Source organism: Sinocyclocheilus anshuiensis, unplaced genomic scaffold (genome assembly GCF_001515605.1).
Source record: "Sinocyclocheilus anshuiensis isolate Anshui unplaced genomic scaffold, SAMN03320099.WGS_v1.1 scaffold1055, whole genome shotgun sequence".
Classification (NCBI taxonomy): Eukaryota; Metazoa; Chordata; class Actinopteri; order Cypriniformes; family Cyprinidae; genus Sinocyclocheilus; species Sinocyclocheilus anshuiensis.
Window position 1 is genome coordinate 7,143 of NW_015547681.1, and position 13,127 is coordinate 20,269.

Below are 13,127 nucleotides of genomic sequence, written 5' to 3' on the forward strand. Positions count from 1 at the left end.
TGTGAGTGTGTGTGTGTGTGTGGCCAGCTGTGGCTCACGGTAAAGTCTGGAATTTATTGCCATTCCAAACAAATGAGTGTTTCCCCCCTGCGTGGATTATTGTGCTTTTCCCCTGATGCTTTTCCATTCTCTTCCAGTCCTGCACTTCAGCGACCGATGAGGAATTGAAAGAACCAGTTCTTAAACTGAGTTTTGTTTAACCCTAACTGTGATGAAGTCTCTATAAACTCTTGATCTGACGGTAGAAACATGTTCAGTTGAGCTAAACTAACCTGGAAGAATCATCAGTCTTCATGTTCCCAGCGCACATCCGTCCTGATTTCTCTCCTGACTCCGTGTCTAATCAATAATCACAGTCTGTTATTGGATTCTGGCTCCTGATGTGACTATAACCCAACACGTATGAAAGGAATATTCTGGGTTAAATACAGCTTAACTCCATTGACATGCTGTAGATTAGCAGCACATCTTTTGACTAGTTCCTCAGTTTAAAAAAAAAGGAAACAATTATTGTATGCCAGAAAGATTACAATAACATGATTTAACACATTGCTAGCATGTTTTAACATGCTTTAGCACACTGTTAATCTTTATTGCTAGCAATGAAAGTCTAGGGGACTTTTCGTAGATTTAATCGTCTAGTTTATGAAAACCATAAGTCTGATCAGTTGTTAAGCCAAATATAATTCAAGCACTAATTAGACAACAAACTGTCCTGTTATTATGTAAATCTGCAATTGCAATAATTAATACGGTGCATTTTAGAAGAGTTGTGTTCATCTCTTCAGTGCATTTGTCAACTAAAGTCTGGATGACTCTCAGATTTCTCCATCCAGAAAGAGTCGTGCTAAAATCACGGAGGCATTCTTCTGCGGCGTGTTTTCAGTGTTTTGTGTTTTCATAATGCAGGAATGTCTTCAATGCGGCTCGTTCCACTTTGAAGATCCAGAGCCGAACAAACCCACGGTGCTTCGTTTCAAACCGGCCCAACACGAGGCCTTTAAACACCATTCAGTGAGTTACTAAATAAGAGGAAAATAATCTCAACTGATTTTATGGTTTATTATTTGTAATATTTAGATGAAAACGTGAAGATATTACTCAGTTGTTCACATTCTTGTACTTAGACATTACTCGTTTCCATGGCAACATTCATAACGCCAAAATAGAATCATGTGTTTGTCGATGATGACAGTAAAATTCATGACTACTTTAATTCACTTCTCTTAAGTTCTTGAAAAGTACAGAAGGTTAAGGTTTCTGTACTAAACTGACTCGAACTCAAATATTAAAAATGTGAATTTTTACAAATATTTTTAATTTATATTCTTATTTTTTATTTATATATTACTTTTAATTTATGCATTTTTTTTAATTGAACTTAATTTATGTAATTTAAATGAATTGAATTGGCGGTCTGTTCCGGATTGGTTGGGGAGGGATTGAAATATATGTTTAAAATTTTATATTTCTGTAATTTTTTTTAAGATATATTTTTGGCTAGGATAGGAATTTAATTTAATTTAATTTTTTAATTTTTTAATTTTTAATTTTATATTTTATTTTACTTTACTGTGACTCAAACTGTTATGTTTTGTTTTATTTTATTTTATATTTTATTTTACTTTACTTTACTTTACCGTGACTCAAACTGTTGTTTTTTGTTTTGTTTTATTTTATTTTATTTTATTTTATATTATTTTTTATTTTACTTTACTTTACTGTGACTCAATTACTTTACTTTACTTTACAAGTCTGTTCCGGTTTGGTTGGGGAGGGATTGAAACTGTTTAAAAATATAAATATAAAAATTAAAAATATAAGTTAATATATATTATATATTATAAATATAATAAAAATGTGTGAAGAAGAACAAATCTATCTTAAAAACCACTGAATTATCCGTTCAGCTCCTATCCAAAGTGACTTATGAATGGTCAACAACTCAATACGTGCTACTAATCTGGAGGAGAATGGCATTAGAGGAGCTGAAGTAACACGTCTGAGGAACCCACTGAGAGCCTCTTGAGTCCACATGAAAAGCTCTTGTTATCGGTCAGGGCTCAGGAGTCGAGAGCCGTCCACGCTGGAATGAGACTTCATTAGGTCTTATCGCTGCGCCGCACATCTGAAGAACTGAAGGAAGCAAACAGACTGAGAATATCCTCCTCACACTTACACTCACTGAACGTCATGGGGTTTTACAGTCAGTCTGTCTGTATAAAGAATCATCTGCACTGACTAGGAATAGGATCAAATCAGTTCACGGACGTGATTTAAACTGCATTTAAAAAATAATACATAAAAAATAAATATAGTTTTTAGGAATATTTTGAAAAAAACTTTTTTTTCCCAAGTTTTAGTAATTTTGTTTGTTTTTGTCATTTTTATGTCTATATAATTTTATTTTTTTATCATTTTTATATATGTTTTTACTACTTTTTATTTCAGTTTTAGTTATGTAGTGCATCAATTTAAACGAAATGAAACTAAAACGTGTTTTCTTGGCATCTAGCTAAAAATAGTGCTAACAATTTACTTTATATATAAGCCTTTATATACAGTATAATGCATTGTAAACGTATTTTGAATGCATTAATTATGCCCTGTAATGCACCTTATAATGCATTGTATGAAATCATGAATAATTGTAAACACGGTATCTATTTATTGTTACACCTTTAGAAAGTTTGATGCATGCACATGACAAACAAACCTTCGAATATAATAGTGCGTTTTAACTTTGGTTACAATTATTTACTGTATGAAAAGATATAATGCATTACAATGTGCATTATGAATACCTTTATAAGGCTTTATTTCAAACTTTCAAACAAGGCTTTGTCGAGCCAACATCAAAGTTTGTTTACAAACTTAACTCAGCTAGTTCTCTCTATACTTCAGTTTGTTCCTTTGTGAAATGCATTGATAATCCAGATGCGTTAGTCCTGGAAATGTGTGTCACGTTCATCACGCCTCTGCGAGTGTCCTGTTGACCGGGTCATCGGTCAGCTCTCGGACCTCTCTCTCTGTTACACAACACTAGCCAGCACATTTAGAGGGGGTTTGAGGTCTCAGTGATCGATATACCTTCGTACAGATCTCTGTTTATATGTGTGCATCGATTTACCCATCGGCAACAAATGATGCAGTCTCTATTATTAAAAGTAAATGGCAGTCAGAATGAATTATTTCGCTCTTAAAGAGACAGTTCACCTCCAAAATAAAACCAAACTTATATGAGGTATTTTTCTTCGGTGCTTTTTGTTACAATGATTTTTAGTGAACCGATCCTTTAAGGTCATGTGATCAGGCGTTTGAGGTGATATTGTGTGTCTCTGCAGACGGTGTGTTTGTCAGGAGATTTACAGCTGCTAATATCATGTGTTTGTCGGGATTTCTCTGGCTATAAAGAGCAGCAGAGGAAGACGGATGGCGTTCTGCTCTCATAACATCTGCGATGGCTCTGCTTTTACTGTGGCTGTGTGTTTGTCTGCACACTTTTCTCATTGTGTCCAGTGTTTGTTGTTTTTATAGCTGCCGGTGGGAGTCGATCCGGATCCCGTTCGCAACTGACGCAGGGAATCATGGGTAACCTCGAGTGTTTAATACCTGAATCCAGCTGCGCCTCATGGCATAAACTCTCATTTATGATTAGGTTTTCCTCGAATCAGGCCAGAAGATCCACGAGACAACAATTACAGATCACTGAACGAAAACAACCGTATGTGGCTTGAGGAGGAACGTTTGTTAAAAGCATTTATAGGTCTGTGTATATCGCATTACCAAGCTGTCGCTAAGGTGCTCTGAGTGGTTGCTAGGGAGTTACTGGGCAGTGTCTAGATGTACAGAGAAACAGATGAATCGACGGACAGATAGACCGATGCATACTTGGAAAGACTGATAGATAGACAGCTAGACAGATGGATAGATAGACGGAGCATTATGTAGTTAGAGGACAGATGGATAGATAGGCTGATAGATGGTTAGAGACACATGAAAGACATAGGTATAGATAGACACATATATACTTAGATGGATAGATAAGACAGATATATAATTAGATGGACAGACGGATATACAGTATAGTTAGACGGCTAGATAAATAGATATATAGTTGGATGGATAGATACTTCAGACACTTCAGATGGATATATAGATAGATATATAGTCAGACAGACAGATATATATAGACAGACAGACGACCAAACTGATATATAGTTAGATAGATAGATAGATAGATAGTTGGATGGATAGATATACAATCATAGATAGATGGATAGATGGATGGATGGATATATAGTAAGAGACAGAAAGAAAGAAAGAAAGGAAGGGATGGATGGATGGATATATAGTTGGCTAGATAGATGGATAGATAGATGGTTTTTGTGCTCTTCTCATTCTGTGGTCTTGACTGTTTTCGGCTGGTTTTACTGCTCGGTTTTGCCTGCTTGTGTGAACAGAGCCAAAGTAAACCCGGCCGGCTGTGCTGCTTTATATTGTGTGTTCTTGAGTTCACGTGTCCCCGCTCGTTCACCCCGTCATGACCAGATGTCACCAGTTCACCGGCACAACCCGTTCCCAATGGCCTCTCTGGAGCCAAGAACCGGGTCAGGCACCAGTACAGCTTCGTGAGTCAGAACATGGACTGAACTGGCCGCGTCACACAGAAAGACCGGACTGGAATTTGAGTCGGAATGAAGCACAATCCTATCCAGTACTGAATGAATTTTCTCTGAATTGTGTGTCTGTGTGTTTTGTGTTCAGGTGGCGGCTCAGGCTGGAGTTTATGAGCTGTTGAATCAGTTGGGCTTCTCTGAGTTTGAGGACCTGAGAGACTCAACCCTCTGTCGTCTCCGTCACCGTTGGCAACAGCAGAACCGCCACGGGCTTCCATTCAGAGGAGAATTCATCTGAGAAACGCTCGTGGAATCTGCAGTACTCTTGTTCATTTGCAGGACGCCCACCTGTTTTTGACCAATAGCATCCAGCAGCTGAAGTTTAAAGGACTAGATGTTAAACCCACTGTGAGGAACTTTAATGAGAACACGAGATGATCAGATGTTGCATGAATATTCATGAGCTCTCACCTGTTAATGTCATTTGTGGTTATTTTCTCTTTCTGTGCAGGTCTCTCACATCTATTATTAACCTAATTTTAATTTAACAGGACTCTTTTTACATCACATTTAGCTTAGGTGGTTATTTGACATGCGTTTGCTTGTATAGTTTATTCACTCTGTTCTTTTTTAACATTTGAAGGCTGCAGGAACTATGAAGTTTGTTTTATAAATGCAAGTTTTTCATGAAGACTTTCATAATGGTGGTCTCCATTAAAAATCTTTCGTAACAGGAATGTGTACATTTATTGACTGCTGAATCTGTGACTAATTTGTTTTAATAGGATTTTGATGCATTACTGAAATATACATTAACTGATATAAAATATAGCTTTTTATTCAGCTAGTTGCAAAGACAATTTTTCTAATTGTTGATTATTTAGATGAAGTGCTAATATTAAATAAACTAAAAATGAATAAAAACTATATATACACATTTAAAATAAATAATAAAAATGACAAGCACAACAAAATTAATAAAACTAAAACACAAAAATATAAAAATAAAATCTAATTTGTGATATTAACAAAAGCTATAATAGTATAGCAATAATACTCTAAATAAATAAATAAAAATACCGGCTGGTATGCTATGCTATTCCAAATGTATCCATTCTCATTTTTTGTTCATATCAAATTCTGCCTTTTTTTTATTTTTAAATCATTCTGTGTCTTTCTGCTCATTTCTGCTCTATAGGAAAAATAAAAAAGTTTATTATTCATTGAGTAAAGAAGTGTAGTTAGCAGCAGGAAGCATCTATATGAACATGTATCCATATGGGTCTTTGCATGTAAACAACAGCTATAACATATTCCTAGAAGCGTTTGGCATCTGGAGTCATGCTGCAGCGTCCCGCTGTATTCTGGGAGGTGCGGAGGACATGCTGTGCATCATGGGTAGGATTAGACTCTCATTAGAGGGGCTTCAGAGGCTTGTGGTTTTTAATTGTCTGTGGAAAAGTGGAAGAGACGAGCCAAGCGCTCCTGGTCTGAAAGGGGGGTAGTTTCTGTGATGTCATCGTGTGGTTGAGCCTGAATTCTGCGCAGAGACAAAACACATACGACTCGAAGCGAAATACACTTCAGCAACATGCACTGGTGAGTTTCAAGTCAATCCTCACCAAGTACTAGTGATAAATAATGAATTTCATTTATAGGTGCCTTTCAAAACATTTAAGGACACTTTTAACAAACTTAGTAACAATCATAAAAATACAAGACAAGCCATATAAAATAAATCATCAGTTTTTTTATCAGATTTGTAGAAATGTAGCACTGCATCAGTGTCTCAGCAATGGATGCTCTGCAGTGAATGGGTGCCGTCAGAATGAGAGTCCAAACAGCTGATAAAAACATCACAATAATCCACAGCACTCCAGTCCATCAGTTAACATCTGGAGAAGACAAAAGCTGTGTTTGTAAGAAACAAATCCATCATCCACACATTTTTTACTTCAAAATTAAAAATATTAGTTCATAACTCTTCCTCCAGTGAAAAGGTCCATCTCCTGTTGTCTCTCACATCAAAACCCACCCACATGTTTGTTTAGAGCTGTTTGCTTGTAAACGGTGCTTGATCTGCGCAGATTGGATTACTTGTGGATTATTGTGATGTTTTTATCAACTGTTTGGACTCTCATTCTGACGGCACCCATTCACTGCAGAGCATCCATTGCTGAGACACTGATGCAGTGCTACATTTCTCCAAATCTGATGAAGAAACAAACTCATCCTAATCTCGGATGGCCTGAGGGTGAGAACATTTTTTTTTTTTTTTATTCAGTTTTGGGTGAACTATTCATTTAATAAAATGTAATCAAATGTAATTTTCTCCTGATGAACCATAAAACAGGTGAAAAATCCCACACATGCACATTGAAGGAGGGATCTAGAGAGCAGAAGATCACAGAGACTCTCTTAAGAAACAACCTGGCAACCATGGCAGGTAAGCACCACTTAGATTTTCTTCAGAAACTGTTCAATCTTACAATCTTCCACTAAATGTTGCCACTTATTTTGTGCATTCTCAGACGAATGTGATTTCTCAAGACGCCGGTTTCACTGATATCTGCCTGGTAGCAACATTTCTTGCATGCTATTAAAAATATTGCTTACAGTAACTCACTGACATAAAGGATGTGTTTTTTTGTTCTGTGGTTTCAGAGGAAGTCCTGCAACTATGCAAACATTAGACTAACGTCTGTGAGACGTGCCGGCGAGTTCTGCTGCAGCTTTGGGGTTCGTAAATATTTGCTGATACACATAAAGTCATGTAAACATGTTCAGAGTGGTCTAGATGAGGACAATCTGATTCAGCTGAGAAAACACCTTCTCAACGATCACGGTGTTCTAGATCAATGCTTCTCAACTGGTGAAGAGCAGGAGAATGATGCAAACGATTCAGTGCAATAAACCATGTAATCATGTAGTTAGAGCAGCTAAATAAACACTTCCTGTATGTTTTGTTGCTGGTGTCAAAGGTAATGTAGTTTTGTTTACATTTGCACAATTATTTTGGTATTGCATTGAGCCCTGAAGCCAGATGATAATGCAATATTTATAATTTTACTAGCAATAACAGTTCTGGTTCTAAAACTCAATTGAAAAATTCAAAAAGGTGTATTAGTGCTGATTCCTCCTCAGTAAGATTCCCGTCCTGCACGTGGATGAAAAGTAAGGCTAGTTACCTCTTGGCTAACTGCTAGTTGGTCAAACTAGTTCTTAAGACACAGTCTTAACATATATTTAACACTATGTTTAAGCAGCTGGCTCCAGATCTCTGCTCGCGCTCAGGCTTATCCGCAGGTACGGAAGTTGTTCAGGGTTTTATCACATCATGAGCCTCTTAGATGAATGAAAATGAAACCAGAGAGCAGGAGATTGAAGTGCTTCAGTGCCAGACACTGCAGAGGAGGAGCAGAAGCCTGTTTTGCAGCTCTTCCCCTAGAATTGGGATGGCAAATGTCCTGTTCACACCAAGAACGAGAAGCATGAAAGTGCGTTCACATTTACCTTTCCTCTGTGAAATTTCATGGGCGAATTCCAGTCATTTCAATAGGAATCCAGATTTCACTCACGCTCAAGTTGGTCATTCGCCTCGACGAACAACAGAAAGCTGCGGTTTAAAAGTGACTTCTGTGTGTGTTTAGCTTCATACATTGCTACACTATTGACAATGGAAAATGGATCTTTTTTGCCTACGAAATTTTGCCTGAATTTTGCTAATGGTTTCGCCTAACACGGTATACGTAGCAAGGTTTTTTTGTTTGTTTGCTTGTTTTGTTTTTAGAATAAAGAAAAAGAAAACAAGTAGACAGAATAGAAAAAGAATAGGGAATGCTAGTGTTAGAGGCTCATTTTTAAATAAAAATAAAACAAGTCAATAGAACAGAAAAAGAATAGCCTAGATAATGCTTGTGTTAGAAGGTCATTATTTATAATAAATAAAAAGAAAACAAGTAGAAAGAATAGAGAATGCTAGTGTTAAAGGCTCTTTTCTTTTTAAATAAAACAAGTAGTTAGAATAGAAATAGAATAGAGAGTGCAAATGTTAGAGGGTCAAGTTTATTTAATTAAAACAACAAGCAGATAAAATTAGAATTAGCATTAGAATAAAGAGTGCTAGAGTTAGAGGGTCAAATGAAGATAAAAGAGATGTAAATTGAAAGATTGAAAATTATTAAACTCAGCTTAATTCCACCAGGAGGGAACAGTTAATGAAAAAGTCCATGAAAGTTTTATCACATGTTGAAATTGAATGCATAATATTTCAATACAGGCATTTCAGTCAAATGTAGTTTATGCAATATTTCAAACCTTTAACCCACTTGGGAAAATAAACCCATGGCAACAGTTTAAAAGTAGCCCAATTCTTTGGAAAAAATGTGGACTTGGCAACCTTACATCCAACAAGAGCTGCAGGAATCAGATCTGACTGATCACAGGTAGAGAATAAGGAGAGATGACTGACAAGACCATGCTGGAGCATTTGCTGCTCAACAGATCCTGAGCTCACTGTCAAATATCTGATCTTGCAAGATGTGCTCCCTTTAGGCTACACAGAGTGTGTGTGATCGCGAAATCGAAAGTGAAAGTAAACAGCGCAAACGCTCATTCAAAAGAGATTTAAATACTCTGCATACTGAGAGCGGCTTCCTGATGTGCCAAAATTATACACAATATTAGAATGTTTAAAGGAATGGACACGAAAATCGCGGGAGCAAAAAACATATTGCGGGAGCAGGCAGCAATGGTCAGAAGTTCAGCGGGAGCGAGATTAAGAAAACAGCCGAATCTGGCCGGACGCATATTTTAGGTCCAAAAAGAGGACATGTCCGGGGAAAAGAGGACGTATGGTCACCCTAAATGTCTTCCAGGAAGGAGTAAATGTGCGCTTGTGCTGCTGTTGTGAGCGCGGCCTACTGTATCTGCCAGCATCTGCAGATAAGCTCTTCTGAGAGCCGCGCTGTGGACGGTATGGCGGTCGACACTTTGAAATGCCTTCCAGATCCTCTGAGATCCTCTCGGAGCTGAAACCGGAGCCGGCGCTTCAGAGAGACTTGAAGAAGAAGCCAAACAAAGAGCTGCATTGAGAGGTGAGCAGCGCTGAACCCCACGCTTCCAAACCTTCTGCGCCGCTAATTAAAGCTTCAGCCGTCACACTTTGACATCTTCACCATTAGAGAACCATATTCATCCAGCACCAGCACACATCATGTCTGGCTTTCATGCAAGTAGGTTATACCCTTCGCCTTTCATGGGTCACACTAAAATTACTTTATATGTTATGTAGAAACACGGCGGCTCACTTATAGCACCGGTGATCTGCCACTTATTAGTGAAACTTAAAATAACTAACTTAAAAGGTCAGTGTCACTTTAGCTTCATTAGCATAATGCATTTACATAGTTATGATGTCATGCTAGGTGAGCAGCGCTGAGCCCCACGCTTCCCCTCGCAGACGACGGCGAAACCTTCTGCGCCGCTAATTAAAGCTTCAGCCGTCACACTTTGACATCTTCACCATTAGAGAACCATATTCATCCAGCACCAGCACACATCATGTCTGGCTTTCATGCAAGTAGGTTATACCCTTCGCCTTTCATGGGTCACACTAAAATTACTTTATATGTTATGTAGAAACACGGCGGCTCACTTATAGCACCGGTGATCTGCCACTTATTAGTGAAACTTAAAATAACTAACTAACTTAAAAGGTCAGTTTGTTCAGTCAAATCAACCAAGTGTCACTTTAGTTTCATTCGCATAATGACTTTACATATAAGAGTCATTTTCAGGAAATGGAGCCTTTTGTGTGAATAACTCCTCATAATTAACTTGAACTTACATTATTTGATAGATTTAGCTGCACATAGTACAATCAAAATAGAACTTATAATAAATTATTTTTAATGTAATTAAAATAAAAAGTATATTCACTAAAAATACAATTAATAAATAAAAAAATAAACATTGAGCTATTGAGCTATGGTTTATCCATGTCTGTAGTTTACACATATCAAAACTATAATCAAAATCATATTTGATGATCATGTATTGTATGTCTGTATTTGTAGTTTCACTAATGTTGCTGTAATTTGGTTAAAATTTTTTATTTGCATTAATGTGCATTTTTCCTAATAAACAAACAAACAAATAAATGTAATATGTTTAATAATAATAAAAATAAGTTTGTATTAATCTTGGTTACTTTTATTAATTTATTATTATTATTATTATTATTATTAATAAAGTAACCATTTTAATTAAAATGTAAAACCATATTAACTACAGTTATACTACAGTAAGCTTAGTTCACTTGTTGTAAAAAAAAAACATATTAACTACAAGATTAACCCTGGTCTTACTACAGTAATTTACTACAGTTTACTACAGTAACAGTTTATCAATGTCTATAGTTTAAACATATCAAAACTATAATATCAGCCAGTTTGCATGTGCCTAATCACCAACATTACATTGAAATGCTTGCTTTTATTGAAAACTGTGTAAATGTGTTTCTGTTCAGCCCTCTTATGTTTTCACATTTACTAACTTTTCAAATAATACTTTGATCTTTCTGATGTCACATTTAAGGGAGCGAAATCATACTTATAGTCTTTAGTATTTCTGTTGGGTGATTGATAGTTTGGTCATTGAAAAGTAGTAATTGAAAACTCATATTTGTTGATGCCAATCTGAATATTGGGTGAGTATTGACATTTAATTTTATTTAATTTAATTTAATTTAATTTTATTTTATTTTATTTTTTACTTAAGTTTCCACCCTCTTTGATCAAATGACACAAAACAGTTTGATATAACATTTCAAAAGATGATTAAAATGAGCTTCAAGTAATAATTAAATTAAAATCTATAGAGTATATTGCAGAGCATATTGCTGAAAGACTGTTATATATTCGTGTTTGACAATTACAGAGTTCAAAAGTGTTCAGAACCTGCAAATGTACATGAACAACAAATGTGGAGATGGATGATAATAACACAGATTAAAAACATGCTAAAATATCTCACGAGAGACGGTGGAGAGCTGAGAGAAACCTGGTGCTTTAATGAAGGACCGTGTGTGATTGAGATTCTCCCATCATGCACCAGCCGAACTGATGAGAAATACAAAATTAAAACTCTCTTGGGCCTTTAAAGGGTTTCTTTAGTGTCTAATACTGAGATCACAAAGACAATAAAACACATTCACTGAAATATCAACTGAGACTGAGAGAGAAACGCTGTACATAATCATTAGAAAAGAAACATTTCTCAAGACAAACATGATGCCGTCTCGAAGCGATAGTTCAGTCAGAATCATTTGCAGTACAAAAGAAGATGCTGTCAAATCTTTTTTTATCCACGCAGTGAAAATGAGTGGCATCCAATGTCGTTTTGGGTACATCAGTAAAAACAGTTGAAACCTGTGTTTGGTTGAACTGTTCCTTTAACAAAGCCCTGCTTGAAAGTTGAAACGGGTTTAAAAATGGATGAAAAGTGAAGGTTGTTCAGGCCTGTTGTCCTCTGAATACTTCACAGCGTTAAGGATTGAATGATTGATAGATAAAGCTCAGCTCAGCAGCGTAAAGAGCTTTTATCAGCCACTATGGGGCAATTATATTAAATAAAGGCTTTTAACTATAATGAATAATGATTGAGTAAGGCTCAGCATGCAGCGCTCTGAAATCTTTCATCACATGTATATGTGATCTTTTGTTCTGTAAAGGTTATTATTCCCTGCTGTCATTTTCTCTTTATATTGGCTCTGTCTGAATTAGCATTCATATGGTGACTAATAAATGCCAATGCATGTTTACGTGCTAATCTTACAAACGTACCTCAGAATGATGGCAGTAAACAAATTGTGCTGTTTATTGACAGTGTACTGTCAGATTTCAAAGAATTGTGTCATTTTTTTGATGTTTAAATAGATTGAGCGGGTCGCATGTCAACTTCTGGCTCAACCAATGGCATGAGTTTGGGGCGGGACTATGTGTTTAACCGACCAATGACAGACAGGGGGAGTGTTTGAGGAAACCAGTTTGAAAACAGACATTATTTTTGCAATTTCATTTGGTGATGCCAATGACACACTGAACCAGACGAGGGCTGGACGTTTCCTCTTGTCTGACTGACCTCATCTGAATCACAAACTCACATGGGACAGATCAGCATCATTTACACCGGCAAGAAGCAGAATCACTTTTGTTGGATTTTACTTTATCCCTGTAAAGCCTGACATATGACATGATACTCAGAAAATCAGTTTTGTGAACCTGAACAGTTGATTGAACCTTTAGACAAAATATTGCATGTGTTTTTTGTTGAGTATCATATTTGCTCCATCAGGCTTTTATGGCTCATATAGTCTGATATGGTGAGAATATGGAGGAAAAAACAACTTGAGCAAAAATATGCAATTTGATGCAGATGCTGCTTGTGATGTAAATCAATGAGATCTTTATAACAGTAGAGCAGATACTGACATAAAATGATCTAAAC

The 13,127-nt window shown here is 36.4% G+C and overlaps 1 protein-coding gene across 1 annotated transcript in view; it reads left to right on the forward strand.

The window, feature by feature from the left end:
- LOC107703097 (paladin-like) overlaps positions 1 to 5,244 on the forward strand; it is a 6,788-nt gene extending 1,544 nt beyond the window's left edge. The window contains exon 2 of the mRNA XM_016505620.1: positions 4,768 to 5,244. Coding sequence (XP_016361106.1) covers positions 4,768 to 4,917 — 150 coding nt within the window. The 3' untranslated portion in view covers positions 4,918 to 5,244. The remainder of the gene's footprint in view (positions 1 to 4,767) is intronic.
- The last annotated feature ends 7,883 nt before the right edge of the window (positions 5,245 to 13,127 follow it).